At 55.2% G+C, this 19,170-nt stretch overlaps 3 protein-coding genes across 3 annotated transcripts; 1 reads left to right on the top strand and 2 right to left on the bottom strand.

Annotated features, from left to right (window-relative positions):
- Positions 1 to 2,906: 2,906 nt before the first annotated feature.
- BESB_003890 (uncharacterized protein) lies at positions 2,907 to 4,141 on the bottom strand (the record flags this gene model as incomplete). The annotated part of the gene is made up of 2 exons (XM_029359144.1): positions 2,907 to 3,468; positions 3,663 to 4,141. The coding sequence occupies 2 exons, from the start codon at positions 4,139 to 4,141 to the stop codon at positions 2,907 to 2,909; spliced, it is 1,041 nt and encodes a 346-aa protein (XP_029222057.1).
- Positions 4,142 to 7,266: 3,125 nt separating this feature from the next.
- Positions 7,267 to 8,446, top strand: BESB_003880 (translation machinery associated tma7 protein; the record flags this gene model as incomplete). The annotated part of the gene is made up of 3 exons (XM_029359143.1): positions 7,267 to 7,284; positions 7,890 to 8,098; positions 8,389 to 8,446. The coding sequence occupies 3 exons, from the start codon at positions 7,267 to 7,269 to the stop codon at positions 8,444 to 8,446; spliced, it is 285 nt and encodes a 94-aa protein (XP_029222056.1).
- An 8,195-nt stretch (positions 8,447 to 16,641) lies between these two features.
- Positions 16,642 to 19,092, bottom strand: BESB_003870 (vitamin k epoxide reductase family protein; the record flags this gene model as incomplete). Its single annotated transcript, XM_029359142.1, has 4 exons — positions 16,642 to 16,767; positions 17,253 to 17,341; positions 17,993 to 18,080; positions 18,946 to 19,092. 4 exons carry the CDS (start codon positions 19,090 to 19,092, stop codon positions 16,642 to 16,644), a joined length of 450 nt encoding a protein of 149 aa, XP_029222055.1.
- Between the last annotated feature and the right edge of the window lie 78 nt (positions 19,093 to 19,170).

Here is a 19,170-nt window from a genome sequence, read left to right as displayed (position 1 = left end):
CATGGGCCCCGAGAGAGCCGCGTGAAGGCGGCAGACCCTGAGTGCGTATATAAGTATGCGTGTCTGCGCATGGATGCATGTGCATGTGCTCGTCCAACTGCAGAATCCCTGTGTAAGTGCAGAGGCTGCACTGTGCAGACGGGCGCGTCGTTCGGCGCCATCACCAGCTGTGATCTCGAATACGCGCGTCTGAGCTGCGGCAGGGCTCAGCGGCGCATATTCGAGTCGTCGCCTCCGATGTATGTCCGTATATGTGCACAAGCTCGCGGATGCACGAGGCTGCTGTTCAGGGACAGTTCGTGTACTAACGAATACCGGCGACCAGGTCACAGCATGACCATGCCGACCTCATTGAGCGGCCGCCGCAGGGTGCACCTACGAGTTTCCGACGCGCCTGTGCGGCTTCTGACTTTGTTCCTGCACGAGTTCAATGAGAAAACGCCGTTTCCGCGGGGTGGTGCACACAGCGCGACGTTCTCTTGAGGGGCGGCACGAGAGCCTCTGCGCTGGTCCCCCCGGAGGTTCACACAAAGGAGACGATCTGCCGCTGCGCAGCTGTCAGCTGAGACGTACTTTTTGAAAGCAGGCAACAAGTAACACAGGTGCTCCGCTCTGAGGAGCAAAGCGTGTCGATGATAAGACAACGAATGCTGGGTTCACGTCTGTTCGCCGTGTCGGGACCCCCCTACACAGGCGGGGCGTGCGATTCATGAACGAAGGCTTCGGACTCGGGCTCGCAGGCTGTGTGAGAAAAGAGTTGCTCGCCACTTCAGAAAATCTAGGCCGATGGATTTCGCTAAGAAGTTGCTCTCCACTTCAGCAAGCCTAGGTCGGTAGATTTCGGTAAGATTCGAAGGGCGTGCTATCGCGTGCTGCCAAACACATGGGCCGTGTACCGTGTCGCTTTCTATGACCTCGCGAGGGTCGCTATATGGCGAAGGCATGCTTCCACAGGTACGACTGGCTGAATCACCTTTCGCAGGTGCTTGACTGGACGCCTCACAGTCCACCAACGAGGCGACGCCGGCGCTAGTACAGCTTTAGCGGAAGCGAGAGACGATTTTCGACAGCTCACATGTGGGAGGGCGGCAGTCACCTCCCACCGTTGTGCGGGTAGTGGTAGTTGACTTTCAGACATTCAAAAATTCAGAGCGAGGTTTCTGTGAGTATCGAAATACACGGCGGGTCCCAATGAAGAAAAACAGCGTACATAAATCCGGACAACCGGCAGTGAGCGTGCGGAAGGAGCTAGGTGTCTCGCCTTGGTGAACTAAGACATGCTGGATGAGACCGAAAAAAAAGTTGGGAACCGCGAAAAAGCATCCGCGACGACGGTCGCGGTCGCCGCATGTCCGGCGCAGCTGCAGGCAGGTACGGGCACGTGCAAAGTTTCAGGCACAGCGCAGCACCCGCCCCAGAGGTCCCAACTCCAGGAAGTATTTCGACCCGCTTCCCTGGCCACAAATCACAGCTGGACATACAGGATGAGGTGGACAAGACTTACCCGCCTCAGTGAAATCCCTTCCCTCTTCGGCTGAAAAGCCAGTTTTCTCCGACTCGGCGCGACGAAGAACGCGCCGTGGGACGGTGCATAGACCACTCTCGCGGACGCACGCGAAAGCATGCCCGTATCCCCAGCCCTCGCCTCTCGAAGACAGTGCATACGGAAAATCGATATGAGAACTTGCAAAGCACTTGTGGCGGCGTGGAACGACGATCTCCGTATGTGGCGCGCTACTGCGCACCAAGGAGCCCTCTGGCGACCCGCGGGCTCTCCTCTCCAATTCCACACGAGATGTGTTTCCGTCGCAGAGCGACACAAAACGAAACGCACGCGGCAGGAAATCCGCACCTAGTAAGCGCGCCCTCCGCGCAAAGCGCTGCAAAGCATCTCCATGAAACTCATACCTCAGAGCTAACGAAGAGGGCGTCAGTACAGCCTGCCACGAGCGTCCGAGCTACCTTCCACCCCACACGGACACAAAAGCCCGCGCACGCGAAAAACTACAGGCAGAGACACTGGCGACGATCACACGTTGCTTGGCCGTTCCAGATCGGGCTTTCGACAGTGCAAAATGTCCTAGCGTGTATGGTTGGATGTGCCGCCGCACCCGAGGGAGCGTCGGCGTTTCCGGGGGTCTGCGAGACGCTTGCGCGGCAGCTTCGCTCGTCGAAGTACCTTCTTTTCCGCCGAGTGAAGGCTGCGTGTGAACTCGCGGACCCGTCCTGCTCCCGCAGGGAGAACACCACGGTATGGTCCTTCGCCTCTTGCCAGGGAAGGCAAAAAAAGACGAAGACGCGCACTGCGCTCCTCGAACTTCCTCGCTCTCAGCAGGGCTGCGCATTCTGGCCTAGGAAGTTCTCTGGGGGGAGCCACGTATATACACGTGCTAGCTTGCCGCCACCCCTCGACCGCTCCTCCCCGGAGTGAAGGCCGCTCTTCACCTCTCAAGTTAGCAGACGCGTTCTAGGCTCGCTTTTGCAGCTTCATTCCAAATGGGCGCTGCCGGCCCCCGGCCGCAGGCGACTGCCTCACGCGCCTGCGCCACCTGGTCGAGACATCCTCTTCTCTCCTCGTCCATTTTCAACTCTGGGCCCCAAAGACAACGAGTGCTCATGCGCCGTCGACTCGCACGGGGTCCAGAGCCCTCCTCGGCGTTTCACAGCTAGACCGAGTCTGCAGCAGCTGCGCCGGACAGGACTCCCATATCACTCCTCTCTGTTCTCCTGCTTCTACCGCCGGCACGCGTCATGTCTCCTGGGTCTTTCGACGTGTGGTCGGAGAGGCCTTCTTGCAGTTCTCGCCCTCCTTTGCTCCTTCCTCGTCCTCTCTCTCTCCTCTCGACTGCACTCTCTGCGTCTGTCTGGGGACTCCCTCAATCGAAGTCGCCGTGGACCGAGTCTTCCTACACGGTCACGTGATTCGAAGACTCGCATTCTCCTCTCTCGTGGGACCGCGGCGCGTTTCCTTCGCCGCCAAATTGGGCGTTTTCCTCCTGGTCTATGCTCCCGTTTCCTTCCGCCGTCGTCTCTCCTGGCTTCGTTTTCTGCTGTCCTGCGGTCGGGTTGTCTGGAAGAAGGATGCTTTCCGCCACCATCGCCTGATCCTGTGGAGTCAGACTGTCTTGCGACGAGGCAGTCGCCCGGCTGTCTTGAGACTCCGCAGGCGTGTTCGATCGGCTGACGGGGTCACTCTTTCCGGCGCCGTCGCTGCCGTCTTCCTTAGGATTCGGTCTCTTCGCCGAGTCGACTGGCGTCGCCCGCCCTGACTCCTGCCCGCCCCTCTCCTTGGGTCGTGCGCTTTGCCGGATTTCACGCTCGCCTCGACTGAGCAGCTTGATGGTGTCTAGCAGCTCCTTCTCGAAGTGGTGCGCTTGGTTCCTGTTGTTCGCTGAGTGCTCTCCTTCCGGCGCGCTCGGGACCGGCTTCACGTCTCTCGCCTCCCTCTCCGACGGCGTTCCTTTGTCTCTGGTGAAGGCGGCCTCCTTTTCTCCTTATTGGCCTTGTGCGCCTTCCGCTTCGACGCGCCGCTGTCCGCATCAGGCAGCGAGGGCTGAACGGGCTAGGCCTCCCCCTGCGAGTCTTCAGCTGCAGGTGGCGGCGGGTTCCTGGGGCTCTCCGGAAGGGTACTGTGAAGACTGGGCAACTGTCGCGGTCCATACGTGCCCCTTTGCTCGCCCAGAGGCGCACTCGCCGCGTGGATGGCGATCAACGCCACAGTCACGGTAACTGGAAGCGACACGGCGAACTTCCAAAACATGCTGCTCATTCCGAGGTTCTCTTCGCGGGGAGGCATGTCCAGCACGTACCGCCTTGGAGCGGGCATTGGAACAGGGTCGACCTTCGTGGTGTCTTTGAGCGCGGCAGCGATCGCCGACGTCCGCAGGTCAACAACTATAACGGAAACCACGACGGCTAGTGCTGCAGTCGTCAGCAAAGCGATCACCGCCTTGCTGTAGGTCGCACGCCCGGATTCAAAAACTGCGCTTTCTTCGCGCTTCACAGTTTCCTTTTTCACGGGGGTAGCTTTGCGCGGAGACGTTCGGACGACGTCGTAGGCCAAGCACGCGGAGGCTATAAGAGCCACGACAGCCAGGAGGAACTTCTTCAACGCCGAAGATTGCCGATGCCAAGTCGACATCCTGGTCGATTTCGGGCGCACCCTGTGCCGCACGTAGGAGCCGCCAGAACGTGGCGATCTCTCTCCGCTTCCCTGGGTACCCCCCCGTACATGTCCAGGGCCTTCTGCATTTTCTGCTGTGCCCAAGGGACTGTACGTTTGGGCATTGCGTTTTCTGGTCTCGTGAGGCGGCAGCCCCGCCCTTCGGAGTCGCTCGCTGCGAACCGTCACGAGGCTGCGAAACGGATCCCTGAAACGGTGAGAGTTGCCTGCCTTCTGCGCGCGGCCCCATAGCAGCTGCTTCGTGTGGAAGACCTCTGCACTGCAGGGAGCGATACGAAAGCTGCCCTCTGCCGTCGGATCCTGTCGACCGGCCTGGCGGTGGGAAGGCCGCAGCACTCCCAGCGGCGGCCGCAGGCACGCGACTACCAAAAGCATCAAGCAGCACCCCTGAAGCCGCACCAGAGCAGCTACAGTGGCGGAAACACGCGTCGTCATTTGCTGAGGAGTTCCCAGTGGCAGGCCTATAGGGTCGGGAGTTGCGAAAAGCCTGCGTGAGCGGTGCTCCGCCGCAGCGGACGCGCCAACGCTCGCGCACACAGGGCTGCCCAACCAACACAGATCTGAACGGCTAAACTGCCCGAACCGAGTGAGCTCGGTTCCATGGAACTTCTTGTGAGTTCGGGGTTCCGCGCGATTCACATGAAAACCGCGTCAGTAAACAAAGAACCTTTCTATTCGACGCCGTTGGGGGGGGGCGGGGGGGGGGGGGGCGGGGCCACACCGCGCCGTCGATTCAACTCCCCCCGCAGCGTGGCGCTCCGAGTATTTTCATCATCAAAGCTGCAAAGGAAGGAGTATACACAATCGAAAAAGAGGAAAGGAAAACTGGGGTGGGTCTGGGAACCACCGCAGCTGCTGAAGCGAAGCTCCGTGTGTGACCCGGCAGAGGGCTGAGCAGGCGCGGTCGCCCTCCGCCAGACACGGCGGAAAAACGGACGTTGACCTGGTTCGGGAACGGCCTCTGAGTTTGTCGCTCCTCCAGCGGTGAACCTCGAAAAGCAGTGTCGATACGATGCACACAGAGAAAACTACTCGCCAGTCCACGGACTGCACACGCTGAATTCTACACCTGCATCTTTTTGGTACGCTTTCTGGTGTGCCACACAGCACACTATCGGACCCTGGGGGTTGTGGGACTACCACCTCCGGGACGGTGCGTGCGCTCGCATTAGCTCCCCTCCATCAGTGGCAGCGAGAATGCGCTGTGGAGTCGAGAGGACCAGAGCCCAAAACCCCGGGCAACGGCGCCGCACTCGCCCTCCATACAGCTGTGAAGGTAGTCGTGCAGCGGACCCACAAATGGCACCCCCGCCTCCCCCCCGCCTCCCCCCTGCCCAGCAATATGGCAGGCAGATTTTCTCGTCTTACTCACCGCGGCTGGTGCTGCTCATGCTTTGGTACATAAATTCTTTCCTCCGATCCCCTCCGCGGGGCACCGCAAGGTTGTGTAGAGGTGGTAAGTGCCTCTACTGTCTGGTGGACCTGCTGCGACGAGGCGGATGGGATGGTCTGCGCTCTGGCCGATGCTGCGGAAAGCATCGGCTGTTCGGCGGATTGCTGTCTGCACAAGTGAACCTAGCTCCACTGCTGAATACTGTTGAAGACCTGCCAGTCACTCCAGAGGCGCTCATGTAGTTTTAGCGGGGTCGCGCCTTCTGGCCGCTGGAGCAGCCTCCCCCGCATGCGCGGCAACGTGCTTGTGCAGGGCGTGTAGCTACAGGAGAATGCCTGATTTGGTCACGAATATATGCTCTGCTGGCAACCAGATTCGTCGCACTCGCAGAACTAAATCAAGTTAGCCTTACTAGGGTCTCTGAGGCCGAGCCTCTCGGGGCACGCAGATGCCGTCAGCGGGGGGTTAGGTCATCAACGCTGGTACGCGCAACAGAGTTGCGTGTCATGAAACTCGTGATCACATTTCTTCATCCGAAGGAGAATTGTGTGACCGTAGAACGGAGGCATAAGCCCGTCAGCACGGGCAAGGCGATGAGTACCCAGTGGACGACAGTCCGCAGATCAAATAGAGATGAAGCGCCTAACGTCGCAGATGTTCTACGAGTTTGATACGCACCAACATGCGAGTGGGAAGACTTCGATAATCGCAGAAGTGCACGACCTTTTCCAGGGCCCATACACTGGGCGGTGAGGGCAATTCGCGCGTTCACCCTGTGTTCTGCGTGAAGAATTTACCCAGGCCTCCGTACCCGACACCAGGCAGAGCTCACTTCCGCGATTGACGGCCGCTCCAAATCTGTAGGATTTTTCAGGAGAAATAACATGGAAATTCCCATACTGCGCTGAAGCACGTCAGATGTTGCAGGCGTCGGGAAGCAGCAAGGCAGAAGAGGGGGCATATTAGCCGTGTTACGATCCACGCGCTTCTAAGCACTGAACTCAGGGCGGGAAAACGGCAAGCTACAACGAATTTTCTCAGCAGCACCGTCGCTAATCTGTCGGCTGCGTGGAACACGAAGGGGGGGGGGGGGGGCGGCAGCTCTGTGTGTACGGGTTTTCGGAGGTGCCCGGCCGCACTCTGTTCGTTGGTGGCCTCTGGACTCTGCTCTGTCGAATGTCCCTAGAAAGTGTCCCTAAAAATCGGGGTTGGCGAGAAAAAGACGTCGGCATACATGTATGTGACCGCAGGGTGCTCGACGCGATGAGCTGCGACTTCGTGGGTTCATAGCGGCGCCGAACACCGGAAACTCTCGTTGAGCGCGGAAGAGTCTCTCCAGGAGAAGGGCGAAACGAGAAAACAGAGGCGCTCGGTCCTGCAGCCGCTGAAAAGGCCGTCCTTGAGTGTCGCACTCGCTCCTGTCGCCGCCCGTGTTCTTGGTGGCACAAATATCTTTTCTTCTGGGTGGCGGTCAGCAATTTCAGACACGAAGGCGCCAACCCTCCCCCCACGGGCTGGCACATACCGCATGCAGTGGCTTTTCTTGCCGTAGGCTGAGAGAGGCTGAATTGACGATAAGCGACCTCGCGCTTTCTGTTTGCATCTGGAAGACACTCTCTCGCACCTCAGTTTTTGTGTGTGCTCCTTCATTTTCTGTCCCGCCACATCGCCGCCCTCTCGACCTGTCAAGATGCCGACTGGAAACCAAGTGAGAGATGGCAGTCGGATTAGTTCTGTAGCATGTCATTTTTCCGCTATGGTAGACGGAGTGTCTCTGGTTTCTGTGTAACAGTGCTGGCGTTAAATCAAGTGTCTCCCCTCACGCGTTGATGGTGTAACCTGAAATGATCCGGGGCTTACAGGGAGAAGAGCAAGAGACGGAAGGGACCCAAAGAGGGCGGGGGAACGAAGAGAGGGCGAGAACTGAGCAAAAGCACACAGCCAGTGTTTTGCTTATGGTTACAGTGGGCAGCAACTCCCCCTCGTCGACCTCTGTGCGATGGTTTATCATTTATAAGGTCATCCAGCAAGCACCGAATGAGAGGGGCGAGTACCGCTCGTTCTGAGTCGTCAGATGGTGTTGCCTTGTGTTCATTCCGACTTAAGTTTCCACGCGTTTCATTCTTTCCTGATTCCCCCCGTAATTCGCTTTGGTTCGGTTTTTCTTTCAGGGTGACTGCTGGCTCTTTTTTGTGTTATCGTGTTTCCTGTTCTGCGTTGCTTGTCCCCCAAGCTTTGGCTTGCGCGTGTTGACGCACGGGAGAACCGGGGTTTATCTTATGTTCTCCAGAAAGTTTGTGCAGGTTTCTACAGGCAGTTTGTGGCTGCCGCGTCACGGTGAATGTGGATAGGGAAAGGATCACTAGTGCTGCTTTGGGTTCCGCGACAAGCTTTCCTGTGCCTTGGTTTCTGCGTTGGTATGCACAGGGAGGAAAGAGGAAGCCTCTGAAGCAGCCGAAGAAGACGAGCTGCGAAGATGAGAACGACACAGAGTTCAAGAAGAAGCAGAGCCAACAGGCGAGGTAAGTCTTTGGAAACTGAAGGGCAGCGGGTCAGGCATGGCTTTGGCCTCACGCACTTGTTCTGTGCGTAATCCTCGCTCCAGCGAGCCGCACATGTATAGATCTATGTATCTATTCTTTTCGCGGCCGTACAATTGCCTGAAAGAGGTCTGCAGTCACTTGTCAGGAGAGGCTTCCCTTGTGTGCTATGGAGGTAACACGTAGCATATTGTACATGGGTATATATATAAGATACATGTATATTATTTCTTGGTGTCAGATTGAATCCAACTGTTTTGTGTGTTATTCAGGGAGGAGGAAGCCGCTCGGAAAGCTCTTTTAGCAAAGGCCGCCGCAAAGAAGAAATGAGTGTATCTTGTTAAACAGGACACGGTGGAAGTAGAGACTTCCCTGGAGGTCAGGTGGAATCGTTATCGCTATTTCGCCGGAGCAAGAACATGTAGAGAGACGCGGGACGTTGAAGGGCTTTGTCCATTGTAGGGTTTTCGTATATCATTTGATGGTTTTTTACTCTCCAGGAGAAGAGCGGTGCTCATCTAGGCTGTATTTGTCGCGTCGTTACCACTTCTGGACTGTGTTGTATCTTGTTCTCCGGTTTTTTTTTGTCTCGGTCGTTTTCTTGTGCTTTTAACCGATTTTCCCATCTTCTTCAAACGCCCCCTAGCAGAAGAAAGGGACGCTTCGTGTTCGGTCGTGTATGACGCCATCTACGGTCCTGGAGCGGGATGCTCTGCGGGATTGAGCATTTTGTACGCGGGCAAAAGGCCGATAGATTGGTAGCATAAGATTGGCAGCCCGCAAGAATCCACGTAGTGCGTTCCGCGTGCGCGGCCCTATGAACCTCGTCATTTTCGATAGCTACCAGCATATCAAGCATCTGTACATGAGCTACTCGGTACGCTGCGTAGGGTCGGCATTGGGGCGCGGAGCCGCCACGATACCCTGGGGGCTGCAGTGTATCGGTGTCACTTTTACGTACAACAACACTCACTTTCAGCCAGCATCTACCGTGATGTATCGCCAGGACTCGGGCGGTTGTAGAAGGTGCCTCTATGTGACGAGCAAGCTTGCCGAAAATGGTTTGCAGTATATTCTTGAATCTGCGTGTGCTCCGCAATCTCACACGTTGAGGACACTATCGCACATGACGTTTCCACGACTCATGTCGGATGACGACAATTGCCAAACGTGAACGCTTTCCTGGCTCCGTGCGCGGCCAACATGAAACCCGAAGAGGCTAGGGAGTGTCTGCTGTGCGGGGCCAACATTTCGGGTCGCTAACCTCCCAAAACATCACTAAACTTGCTAGGGAATGCTACGGGATGTCACGTCCGAAGTCACCCCTCTTTGGTGTGACAGGTACCGCCATTACAAACTCGCGCACAGCAGCCTGTTACGGGGGACGAGAGCACGACCTCTGCCTGGATGGAGAACAGAGGTTCGTTTTCGGGCTCCTAGGTTTATGTGCTTCGGTTAGAGCGGAGAAAGGATCGAACGGTTTTCACGAGGAAACGGAAGATTTTGAAGTTTGCAGTTCTGTACCACCGAAATTGCGACCCACATACCCACTCATACGTCCAGCGAGAACATCTCGCTAGAATATGAACACTGCATGTAAAGGGGATAAACCAGATCGGCGCTTCTTCACAGGTACAGCGCTATGCAACACAAGAAGCATAGAACAACTGCATCAAACACCCCTTAGACACTCAATCGTCCGGCGCTGCGGGTCACATTTTGACATGTCCTTAGGCCTTCCAGAGCGTCCGATGCTACATCACTCGGCAGCTGTCGTAGGCTCTGTGTTCGCGTTAGTGGCTCCCGGCCCTGCCAGAAATCGGATGTCAAAAACCTAGAGCTCAAAGGTGTGACTCTGATTATTGTGGCCAGGCTCCCGCCCTCACTTGCTCCACGAAAAATGCGGTTGCCTCGAGGAACGCAGCGTAAGGGCTCGGCATCCTCGATGGGTCCACGTCGTTAGTGCCTTCGCACTCTGTGTCCGTGAACGGGGACCACAGTTCCTCGGGTGTGTACGACAAATGCGGATCCAGATGCCACGACCAAAGAGAAAAGCGAGATGTCCAAAGACCACGCTTGTCTGGTGGCAAAGGGTACCCTTCGTAAGACAACTTCCTTGTCTCGTGTATCCGTTCATATAGATACGGACGTCTGTGGCCGTCGTCGCACCCAGGACCGCTCTTTGACGAGTCAACGCTGAGAAGTCGTCTGTCACCGATACTACCCAGCGCACACTTTCCAGTCGGAAGCGAAACAGTTTCATCCCTTCCGCGGCTGTCCAGAAAGGAGTCCCTGGATCCCTTGAAGTCATCGAACAGATCAATCTCCAGGAACGTCTCTTGTATGTTGGCGCGTGTTGGTCCGTGCGCTTTCGGCGCACTTTCCTTGATAACGAACTGCATGGTTGTTCTGGCAGATGATGGGGTAGACAACCGCCGTATAACGCTCAGAGCATCAATGAGAATTAACAGCACGGGCACGTCGCCGTACGCTCCAAGCAAAGGTCCTACGTCGGGACAGGATGAGTCAAGCTGTGTAACTCAATAGATCGTGCAAACTCTTAGAACAAGCTAACGGATGTTTCCGAATTCTGTGTGTCACTTATCGCCGCACGAAAGGGAGAAAACAGTAACTTTGCTCGCTAGCAGTGCTCCTGCACGGACGGGAGGCACCGGGCTATGTCACGAGACGCAACCTGGAACGCATCTGGTCAGCTCGCAAGCACCACATGACGAGACTAGCGGTGCTCGTGCGTTACTTGAAGCCATATGAATGGGCTGGCTTTGCCATGCTAGTGGCACTGCCTAGGAGCTAGGCGTGACGCACGACCTACCCTCAGGCTCCCAGGTGAGATTGAACGCCGCAACTCTGTTCGACAGCTTAGAACAGCGACTTGCTAAAAGCGTCACGCTTGCCGCGTGAGAGCCTATTTTATTAAGTGTTAACAAGCTTTCGGCATTAGCCTGCTTGATTGCTCGGCTACCAGAGATGGCACGGAGCCGAAAACGCAGCAGGGGGGTAAAAAGAGTATTCGGATGCCTTTTTGTTTGAAGGAACCCTATTGTTTCATATGGAAGCTCCTTGGGTGTAGGCATATATTCTGGTTGGAGCTGGACGCATTCGGACCACGGAATGGTGGGTGTGTCAATAGTATCAGCAGTGATGAAGCCTGGGCGCGGCCTTCCGCTGCTGCGACAGCTGGCCGAATGGTCGCCTTCGTTGGGTGATAGTGACTGCGGCCCAGTAACGTATCTTTACGACGTGAACATCGTGGATTACCCCCCGCCGTCTGATTAGAATGCTGATGGTTGTCGAGTACCCCACGTGTTTCCACACGGCCCTGTTTGTTTGCAACCGAGGCAGGTATCTAGAATCTGACATGCAGTGTAACAGGACACTCAACCAGGGGCAGCGACACCACGCAAACGCACAGAGATTCGACTGCCGCTGGCAATCACAGCATGAAAGGCTGAGGAGCGAAAACATGCTGCGTGGTTTTCGCCAACTCGCACACACAATGCATCTCGGGGCGTCCCTGGAGGAAGGGACGAACCTGACGGACAACGGCTGCCAGAGACTTGAGACTGCAGACTCCCGTGGCAACGTGCTGGGGATGTGACGCCGCAAAACAATTGTAGCCAACTCAGTGGGAGCGCGTACTCTTTACATCACGTACGGCGTTCAGACCTCAGGGGCCTTAAAAAGAGCTCTGATGCCGGAGGGCGCTACCAGTTTTTCGTGTGAATGTGGTAAACTCCCCCTGCAAACGCTTATGTCATGAACATAGTTGATAGCCAAGTCACACCTGCTACGACCTGTTCCTAGACATCTAACAAGTATCGTGGATTTACCGAGCGTTGATGCGGTTGCTACAGCAGGAAACCTAGCCAAAACACTACAATCAATATGACGAGCCTCGTGATGCCAAACAATCGAGCATGAAGGCTAGACTGGAACCTTGCAACTGGGTGACACGCACAATTTCAAGAGGGGAGGAGAAGGATGCTGGTACGACAGACGAGCAGGCTTGAGCGGGCGTTCTGTAAACCACCTTACTGCGATAACGTATTCGCCTGCGCTTTCTCCACGGGACAAGAACCGAAGAACTTCAGCGGACGCGGGGAGATACAGAGTTGGTGTTTCGGCACCGAGACTTCGAGCGCAGACGCAATGCATGTTTCACGTGTCTGCCTCAAGAGCTTTTAACGGATGAGAACTCGGACGCTGGCAATAACTCTGCCAGGACACAGTCTTAATCCCCTTTCAGCGAGCTACCACTAACTGCATGGAGGACACAGGACGGCTGCGTTCGACACTCATCACATCTCGGCCAGTTGAGAATCCCGTCCCCTTTGCTTATACCACGAACAACTTGTAGCATTGTCGTAGTGGGTTCGAACGCTCGATACTGGCGAGACGCGGTAGCACATTTCGTGCGCACACTTGATATCTGCCTGTGTTCCACTCGCGAATAGCCGGAATTAGTAGCACGGAATCTGCTGTGGGCACAGAGAACGCGCACCAGCTTTTTCTGCTGGGGGAACGGGCGTCCTTCCAAACTCCGCGACGGGACACTTGCCACCTTCTTCGTGTGCAGACACACTACCATCAGGAAACGGGACTCGTCTTCGGGCGGGATTATGGGAAGCCGTACCTTCAAGCTGGCGCGCCCTGAAAACGTTGGTTGGGGTTGAGCGGCCACGTTTGCTTGAAGACGGCGGAAGATCCTCTATGGCAGCCTCCTTTTTTGACTTCCGCGAACGAAACTCAGTGCGCGGAGCTCTAAAGCCGGCTTCGTCGATAGTACCCTTGATCTGAGATTTTAGCCGGAGGGGAAGCGGACCCGGTTGTCTTTTCATCGCAAGAGTAGCGTCTTGATCCTTCTCATCGTCCTCGAGCAGAAAGTCTAGGATCCCTGAACCCTCAAAGTCTTCTAAAGTAAGCGCCCAGTTCTCTTCTTCCACCAAAAAGGACTCATCCTCAGCCACGTACTTTGAGGACACGAAGAACGGACAGTATAAAGGCACCCTGTCACAGCAGCTGTTGGGAGAACGTCTCACCGGCATGTCACCTCGAAGGGACCGTTGATCACCAACAGGTCGCAGGTGAAAACCGTTCATCGAAAAAGCAACCGGTTCATTCGCATACATGCCCGCCATCGAGACGTCACAGTCAAATAATCCCCCGTCCTCGAATATCGCCCGAACATCAATTCTCGGGAATGATCCGGGTCTGCTGGTATTTGGCTTCATGTTGAAATGAGGCGGTCCAAGTTCGGGGGGGTTTCAGCGCTTGGCGTGCCCCTCGCTTGACCAGGTCGTTGGGCAGGAGAAGCGTCAGCTTGAACCGAGCGCCCGACGTCGACTTGCTCGTTGCACGGTCTGGATAAGAAGTACAGAGTATGTTAGGTAAATAAGGAGAGTGAAATGCTGACGTTCGTGCACCCGGCATACGGCAACTAATGCTAACAGAATCACGAAAGCAAAAAATGACAATGATGTAACTCAGTCTCAGGACCAGCCCCGCTCGCTCATGTGAGCGCTGGTGAGCTGGAACCCTACGAGCATGAGTATCCGTCCAGCGACACCGGCAGCTCTTGCTAATTAGACAAACAACACTCTACACCGGCATTCAGCAGCGTGCCGCTGGCAGCATTTGACCTGTCTCGAAGAGTGCCAGATTCACGCATGGCTCCCCAGGCTCTTGCTAGATCCACGATCGGTGTTCTGATACTGGTGAGAAGAGCGTCACTTTCCCTCAAATCGCTGTACATGGATGTTTTCTTGTGATGGAGGCCACCTTCTCGCGTGGGGGAAATGACGCGGTTCTCCAAAGTCTTTTCGGACGCGGTATTTGACCGCAATCAGGCCTGCAGAAAACCTCCCAGAGACGGGGCTCGCAAGCGGAGAACATGGTAAGCCGTAGCCACGGGTCACACCGCCGGTACACGACAGAACACGAATTTGTAAACGTATCAGTTATCGTGCTGTCATCAATCCAGCTGCGCCACCGTGATCTCAAAATGGCATGATAAGAGTGGATGAGTGTGAAAAGAGGGCAAAAACAACACCAAGGTGAGAACTGTGGGAAGGTGTACAGTCTTCGTGGCTAATGGAAGTTTCTTTGTTGTTTGCGAGGGATACGTTGTAGGTAAAAGGTATGTTAGAGACTTAGACTAGCGTTGGAGCACATTGTTTCATTCGATAGTCCACGCTCAATCTTACCATACCGAGAGGAAGAACTGTCAGCTAGTCACTGAATATTCACAAGCGTCTGCATCGGAGGTGGACACTTCTTTTTCCAAACGTGTCAGCCTCCGGCCTCACCGTCTAATGATGACGGTAATGTCTCACTCGCACACAGTCTGACGCCTTTCAGGCGGCTCTGAATGGGTGCATTTGAACACCCTCTCAAAACAGAACTGGAGATTGTCTTCCGACGGCTTAATGCGTTCTTACAATAGCCCACGCCAGACCCCATGAGCGCTTCGATAATCACACCGACAGGCGCCACCACTGCTATCGAATTCCAAATACATGGGATTTACAGGGATTCGGAGCGACTTGCTGATGGTAAATCCCGTTTCGCACGCGCACTTGTTGACCGCTGTCGCACTCACGGGTTTAAGGCAGACTTGATGAAGATCAGATTGCGAATCAAAGCCAGCAGAAAGTGGCAGGAAGGGGGTGGTAGGTGCCCTGAGTAGACTAACCCCTCGTCCAGCTTCCAAGCGAACATTGCTACCGTGATACTAAAATCACAATTTTGGCTGTGGTACGCATCCAATGGGGTGCAAGTACACGGTCGACATGACGCCTCCGAAAGACCAAAAAAAATCAAGTGGATACTCCTTGCACCCGGCTGACGGGGGTGTATACGGCCGTTAAGTCAAAGCAGCCAAACGGCGTGTAGCATAGTTGTGACAGTGTTCTCTTCTGAAATTTCACTGACTGACTCGATATAGCACCTGCAAGCGCGTGGGCACATGTACGCTAACCTTTGCCCCTACCCGTATGCGATCCCGTTAGCAGTTCAACTGCGTCATTTTGATGGCACCTCCGTGTGACCCTGATGGACACAGCTTTTGCATTATCGTTTATCTTGCGTGCCCACAACGTTAAGCAGACATCTGCCCACCCTGCTACAGTCTGTCACGCGAGCAACAGGAGTGTATACGCAGGTCCACTAATTCAAGGCATGTACCCAAGAAACACACAGGCCGGAGCAAGTGCTCCGTTTGGAAAGGAAATGAAGGCAATCCCCACACGTATACGAAGTCGTACATGCGTCCTCTATGAGACGCGTACCGCTTGACACTGTTTTTCCTTCAATTGCTGAGAAAAATTCGGGCTCCTCTCCGGTGCGTTCTTCCTCCTCCATAACGCCCCAGCACATGATGAAAATGACCGGGATCTGGGCATACGAAAAAAAGGGCCGTCCACCCTACAGTCCGAATCGCTCAAAGGCTTGCACGTGCGCTCCTTCGGTTCTGTCTCGATACACGAGAGGCACATGCTTTGGCGCCGCCGGTATCTCATATGCACACTCTGATGAGAGCAAGGACATCTTACGAACATGGTGGGGACACTTCCCCACTTCTTCCGCTGCTGAGACACGTGAAGAAAATGTTTGCCTAAAAAAAACGTTGAGTAGTCTCGCGTTTTTCAGGGACTTCGCAGAACATCTTGTTTGTCTTGCAGGCACTCCCAGATTTCGACAGAAAAAAATTCGCCATCTCTGCCGCGTCTTCCTGCCCAAAATTTGTCCGAGTTTGGAAGGACGGAGGACGAGGCAACTCCATCTCGCTAGACTCTCTTTTTCTTGTCTGCCGAATGTAGCTTCACGTGCGTCGACTTGGCGGCTGTATGACTTGCGAGCAGCATTGCGGCGAGGAGTACGAAATTCAGCTGGAACACGCACAAGATAAGAAAGAGAAGGAGACTCTACTAAATAATACAAGGGGAACTCGTCGAAGCGACCGACACACGAACGTAGATGTTGCTGCACTGGCGTTTTCGTGTCGCTTCTTTCCAGCCCAACTTGACAGCGGACGGGCTCATGAGAGCGACGATATGCAATGCCTACAAAGACATCGCGGGACAACCGGCTCACGCGCCGCAAGCATAGACGGCAATCCAGTTAACCACCAACTCGCACTCGCACGCAGAAGACACAAGGCACGGTTCATCAGACAGACATATTGAAGGTATGAAAAGACATGCATAAACAGATGAATATGGTTTCAGGAATGCCGTACAAACTATGGAAGACATTCCGGCGCGAACGCCCCAGCAAACAAAAAATCGGTGCGCAAGAGGAAGGCTGATTCAGGACTGGGTACCGTAAGGTGTTTACGCACTTCTACATGCCGGGAGGCGACCACAACGGCCTGAGACGCACACCCATCCGCGCGCCGCTACATGACTCATACAACTCACACATTCAACACAAGAGTGGACAGGACGGAGAACGCTTCGCGCGCACACGGTGATAGAAGAATACACACGTCTGCGGTGGCGTTTGAGCTATTTATGTGTATTTAGCTGTGACAGGGAAGCGACCACGACTCTCACCACATAGGAGCTGACGCAGACGATACAAAAGTCTTTCAAGATCGCGTAGAGGACGTATGCTAGGTAGAGGGACGAAGCCTGGGAAGAAACACGCGCGACAGAGAGCGCGCGTGTGAGTGAAGAGTTTGGATCCCAAAGCCGTTTCGCGCTCTGGTGCGTCCAGGCGCTCCTTCCTCATCCAACCCCTAAAAAAAGCGCTTTCCCGCTCGAGGCATGAACGACCGACCTGCGAACGTGTCTCTCCCCATCTCTCCACTGATGCACCCGGGTTTTCGCCACTGCACCGCCCCGTAAAGCGCAGTCCAATAACTCCTTAGTTAATCTGTTGGAATCATGCTCACGCTTCGCGTGTGTGGAGCCTGTCTGGCCTGCCGGTCACGTGGGCAAGAAGCTGTTCATACGACCACACTAAGCGGAGCCCGCTGTTAAACCTACGCGGCCCCGGACGCACCCCACAACTTTGTTCCCCGTCCGTAAATTATCGACAAGAATGCTCAGCATGAAACCCTTAGGCCAGCGCTCGGCATGCCTGCGCTGGCTCTGTAACTCTGCGTCTGATTTACCATTGATCCAGCAGCCGCAAGTGTGTAGAGGACATGACAGAAGCGCCGACCAATGGGAAACGTGAGCATGAAGGTGTAAAACGCCAAGCCTGCCAAAAAAACGGAAACTCAGAGGAATGTGAAAAAGAATCGCCCAGCTACGAAGCAGGGACGACGAGAGTCTGAGCCGCCAAGCTTCAGGCACAACCACAAGTAAACAGACAAGTGCGGCGACCGACAAGCGCGCGGAGGGGGATTACAGAGTGACGCATGCGCGCCTACGGACAGGAGACAACATCAACTCACGCATCTGTAGGTGGCCATGTATGGGTTTACGTAAGACCAGAAAAGGTCCATGGCTGCACCAAATCAATCACACATACGCATGCATATGTAATGCACCAACGGACATACGTAGGGCGATATATGCGGAGACAGACACACCTACGCACGGGATTCTCCAGCAGAGAAAAACGAACACGACGAGGAGAAACGAGACGAGTTGCGCAGAGTGCAAATAAACCGGAATGCCGGCATCCCACAATGGCAGGAGACGGGAGCGACGAAAGAGCCGCAGGCACGGAGCAACAGCGGACGGCAGCGCAAAACAGACGAGCGCAGCTAGAGGAACGCAGATCCTAGTGTGGCGCGCGTGCAGGAAGACACTGCGGTTGTACAGATGATTGCAGATCGACGTGTTGCAGTAGGGCGGAACGGAGGAACCAGCGGAGCCGGGACAACGGCGGAAAGGCGAACCTTACCTAAGTACGTGTTCGGGAAATCCAAGCGACTGCCCGGCGTCGCGAGTCCAAGGTACTTTAGCAGCCGGCTCTGCGGGCTCGTCAAAACCTGAAGCAGCCCCAGAGGCGCGAGGTGAAGGAAAACACGTGAGATGGCGTCCCCAAAGCTCAAGGAACACACGAGATGGGATAACGATGGCGAACAGAAGCAAGCGACGAAAAGCCACGACTCGATCCACTTCGGTGTCCGCAGTCACCAACACGTTCGCCAGCCAGCCAAGGCACCGTTGTCCAAGCTAAAGAACATGCATATCGCGTATTCGCGAAGATATATATATTCGGTCCCACGCAATCCTGTGCATCCGCTTGCATTGAATGATTCATACTCAGTGATGCCACACAGGTCAGAGAATCGTACGTATTCTGTGTATTGGCACTCGCGCTGCCGCATGTTTCGCTGTAAATACACACTTACGAACAAGTACGCGATGTGGCACCCCTAAACAGCAGAGAACTCGCGCGGATGATAACGCGCTGGACATGGCAGTCGCTACGTCAAGGCGCGGATCCCTCTGCTCACGCGCAGTGGACACTAGCATGTCTGTCTACTCGGCCGTGTCGGAGAGATACTCTTCGACGAAGCGCGGACGAACAGCACGGCGTAGAACCCAAAATTAACGATGATGTTCGTGTGCACTATTGCGCGCCATGCCATTTACAACAATCATCACCTGCTGACACGTTGCACGTACCGACCCGCTGGTCTACTTTACGTCCCATGTTTCTGTATGATTTCAACCTCCCTGTCGAAGCATATTATGCATATCTGACTCGTTTACCCGGACCGGTGCGGTAGTTGCGTCTCCAGCTTCCTACCCAGGTCCCTGGTTTCTTGCGCCACAAGCCTTCCAGAACTGCGCAGGCATATATGCATGCAGAAGAAACGCTGGAAAAGCAGAAGAGCATATCCTTACTCGTGAGCAGCTGGCGTGAGAAGAGATGTCGCAGTACGGGCGGTACGAGGAATCGATGCTCGCCAGGTGTTCGACACGCATTGCATACAAGCAGAGAGCGACCCCGAGCGAGGCCGTGACGACGGTTGTCAAGTTCGCAGCTCCCATTTCTCCGTATTTGCGAGTGTCACGGAAAAGAAGCGAAAAGGAACTGTAGAGGGGCAGAGCGTGAAGGAGACGAACGGA

This window comes from Besnoitia besnoiti, chromosome I (assembly GCF_002563875.1).
Source record: "Besnoitia besnoiti strain Bb-Ger1 chromosome I, whole genome shotgun sequence".
Taxonomy (NCBI): Eukaryota; Apicomplexa; class Conoidasida; order Eucoccidiorida; family Sarcocystidae; genus Besnoitia; species Besnoitia besnoiti.
The sequence above is the reverse complement of the archived record's forward strand: the minus strand, read 5'-3'. Positions and strand labels throughout refer to the sequence as shown.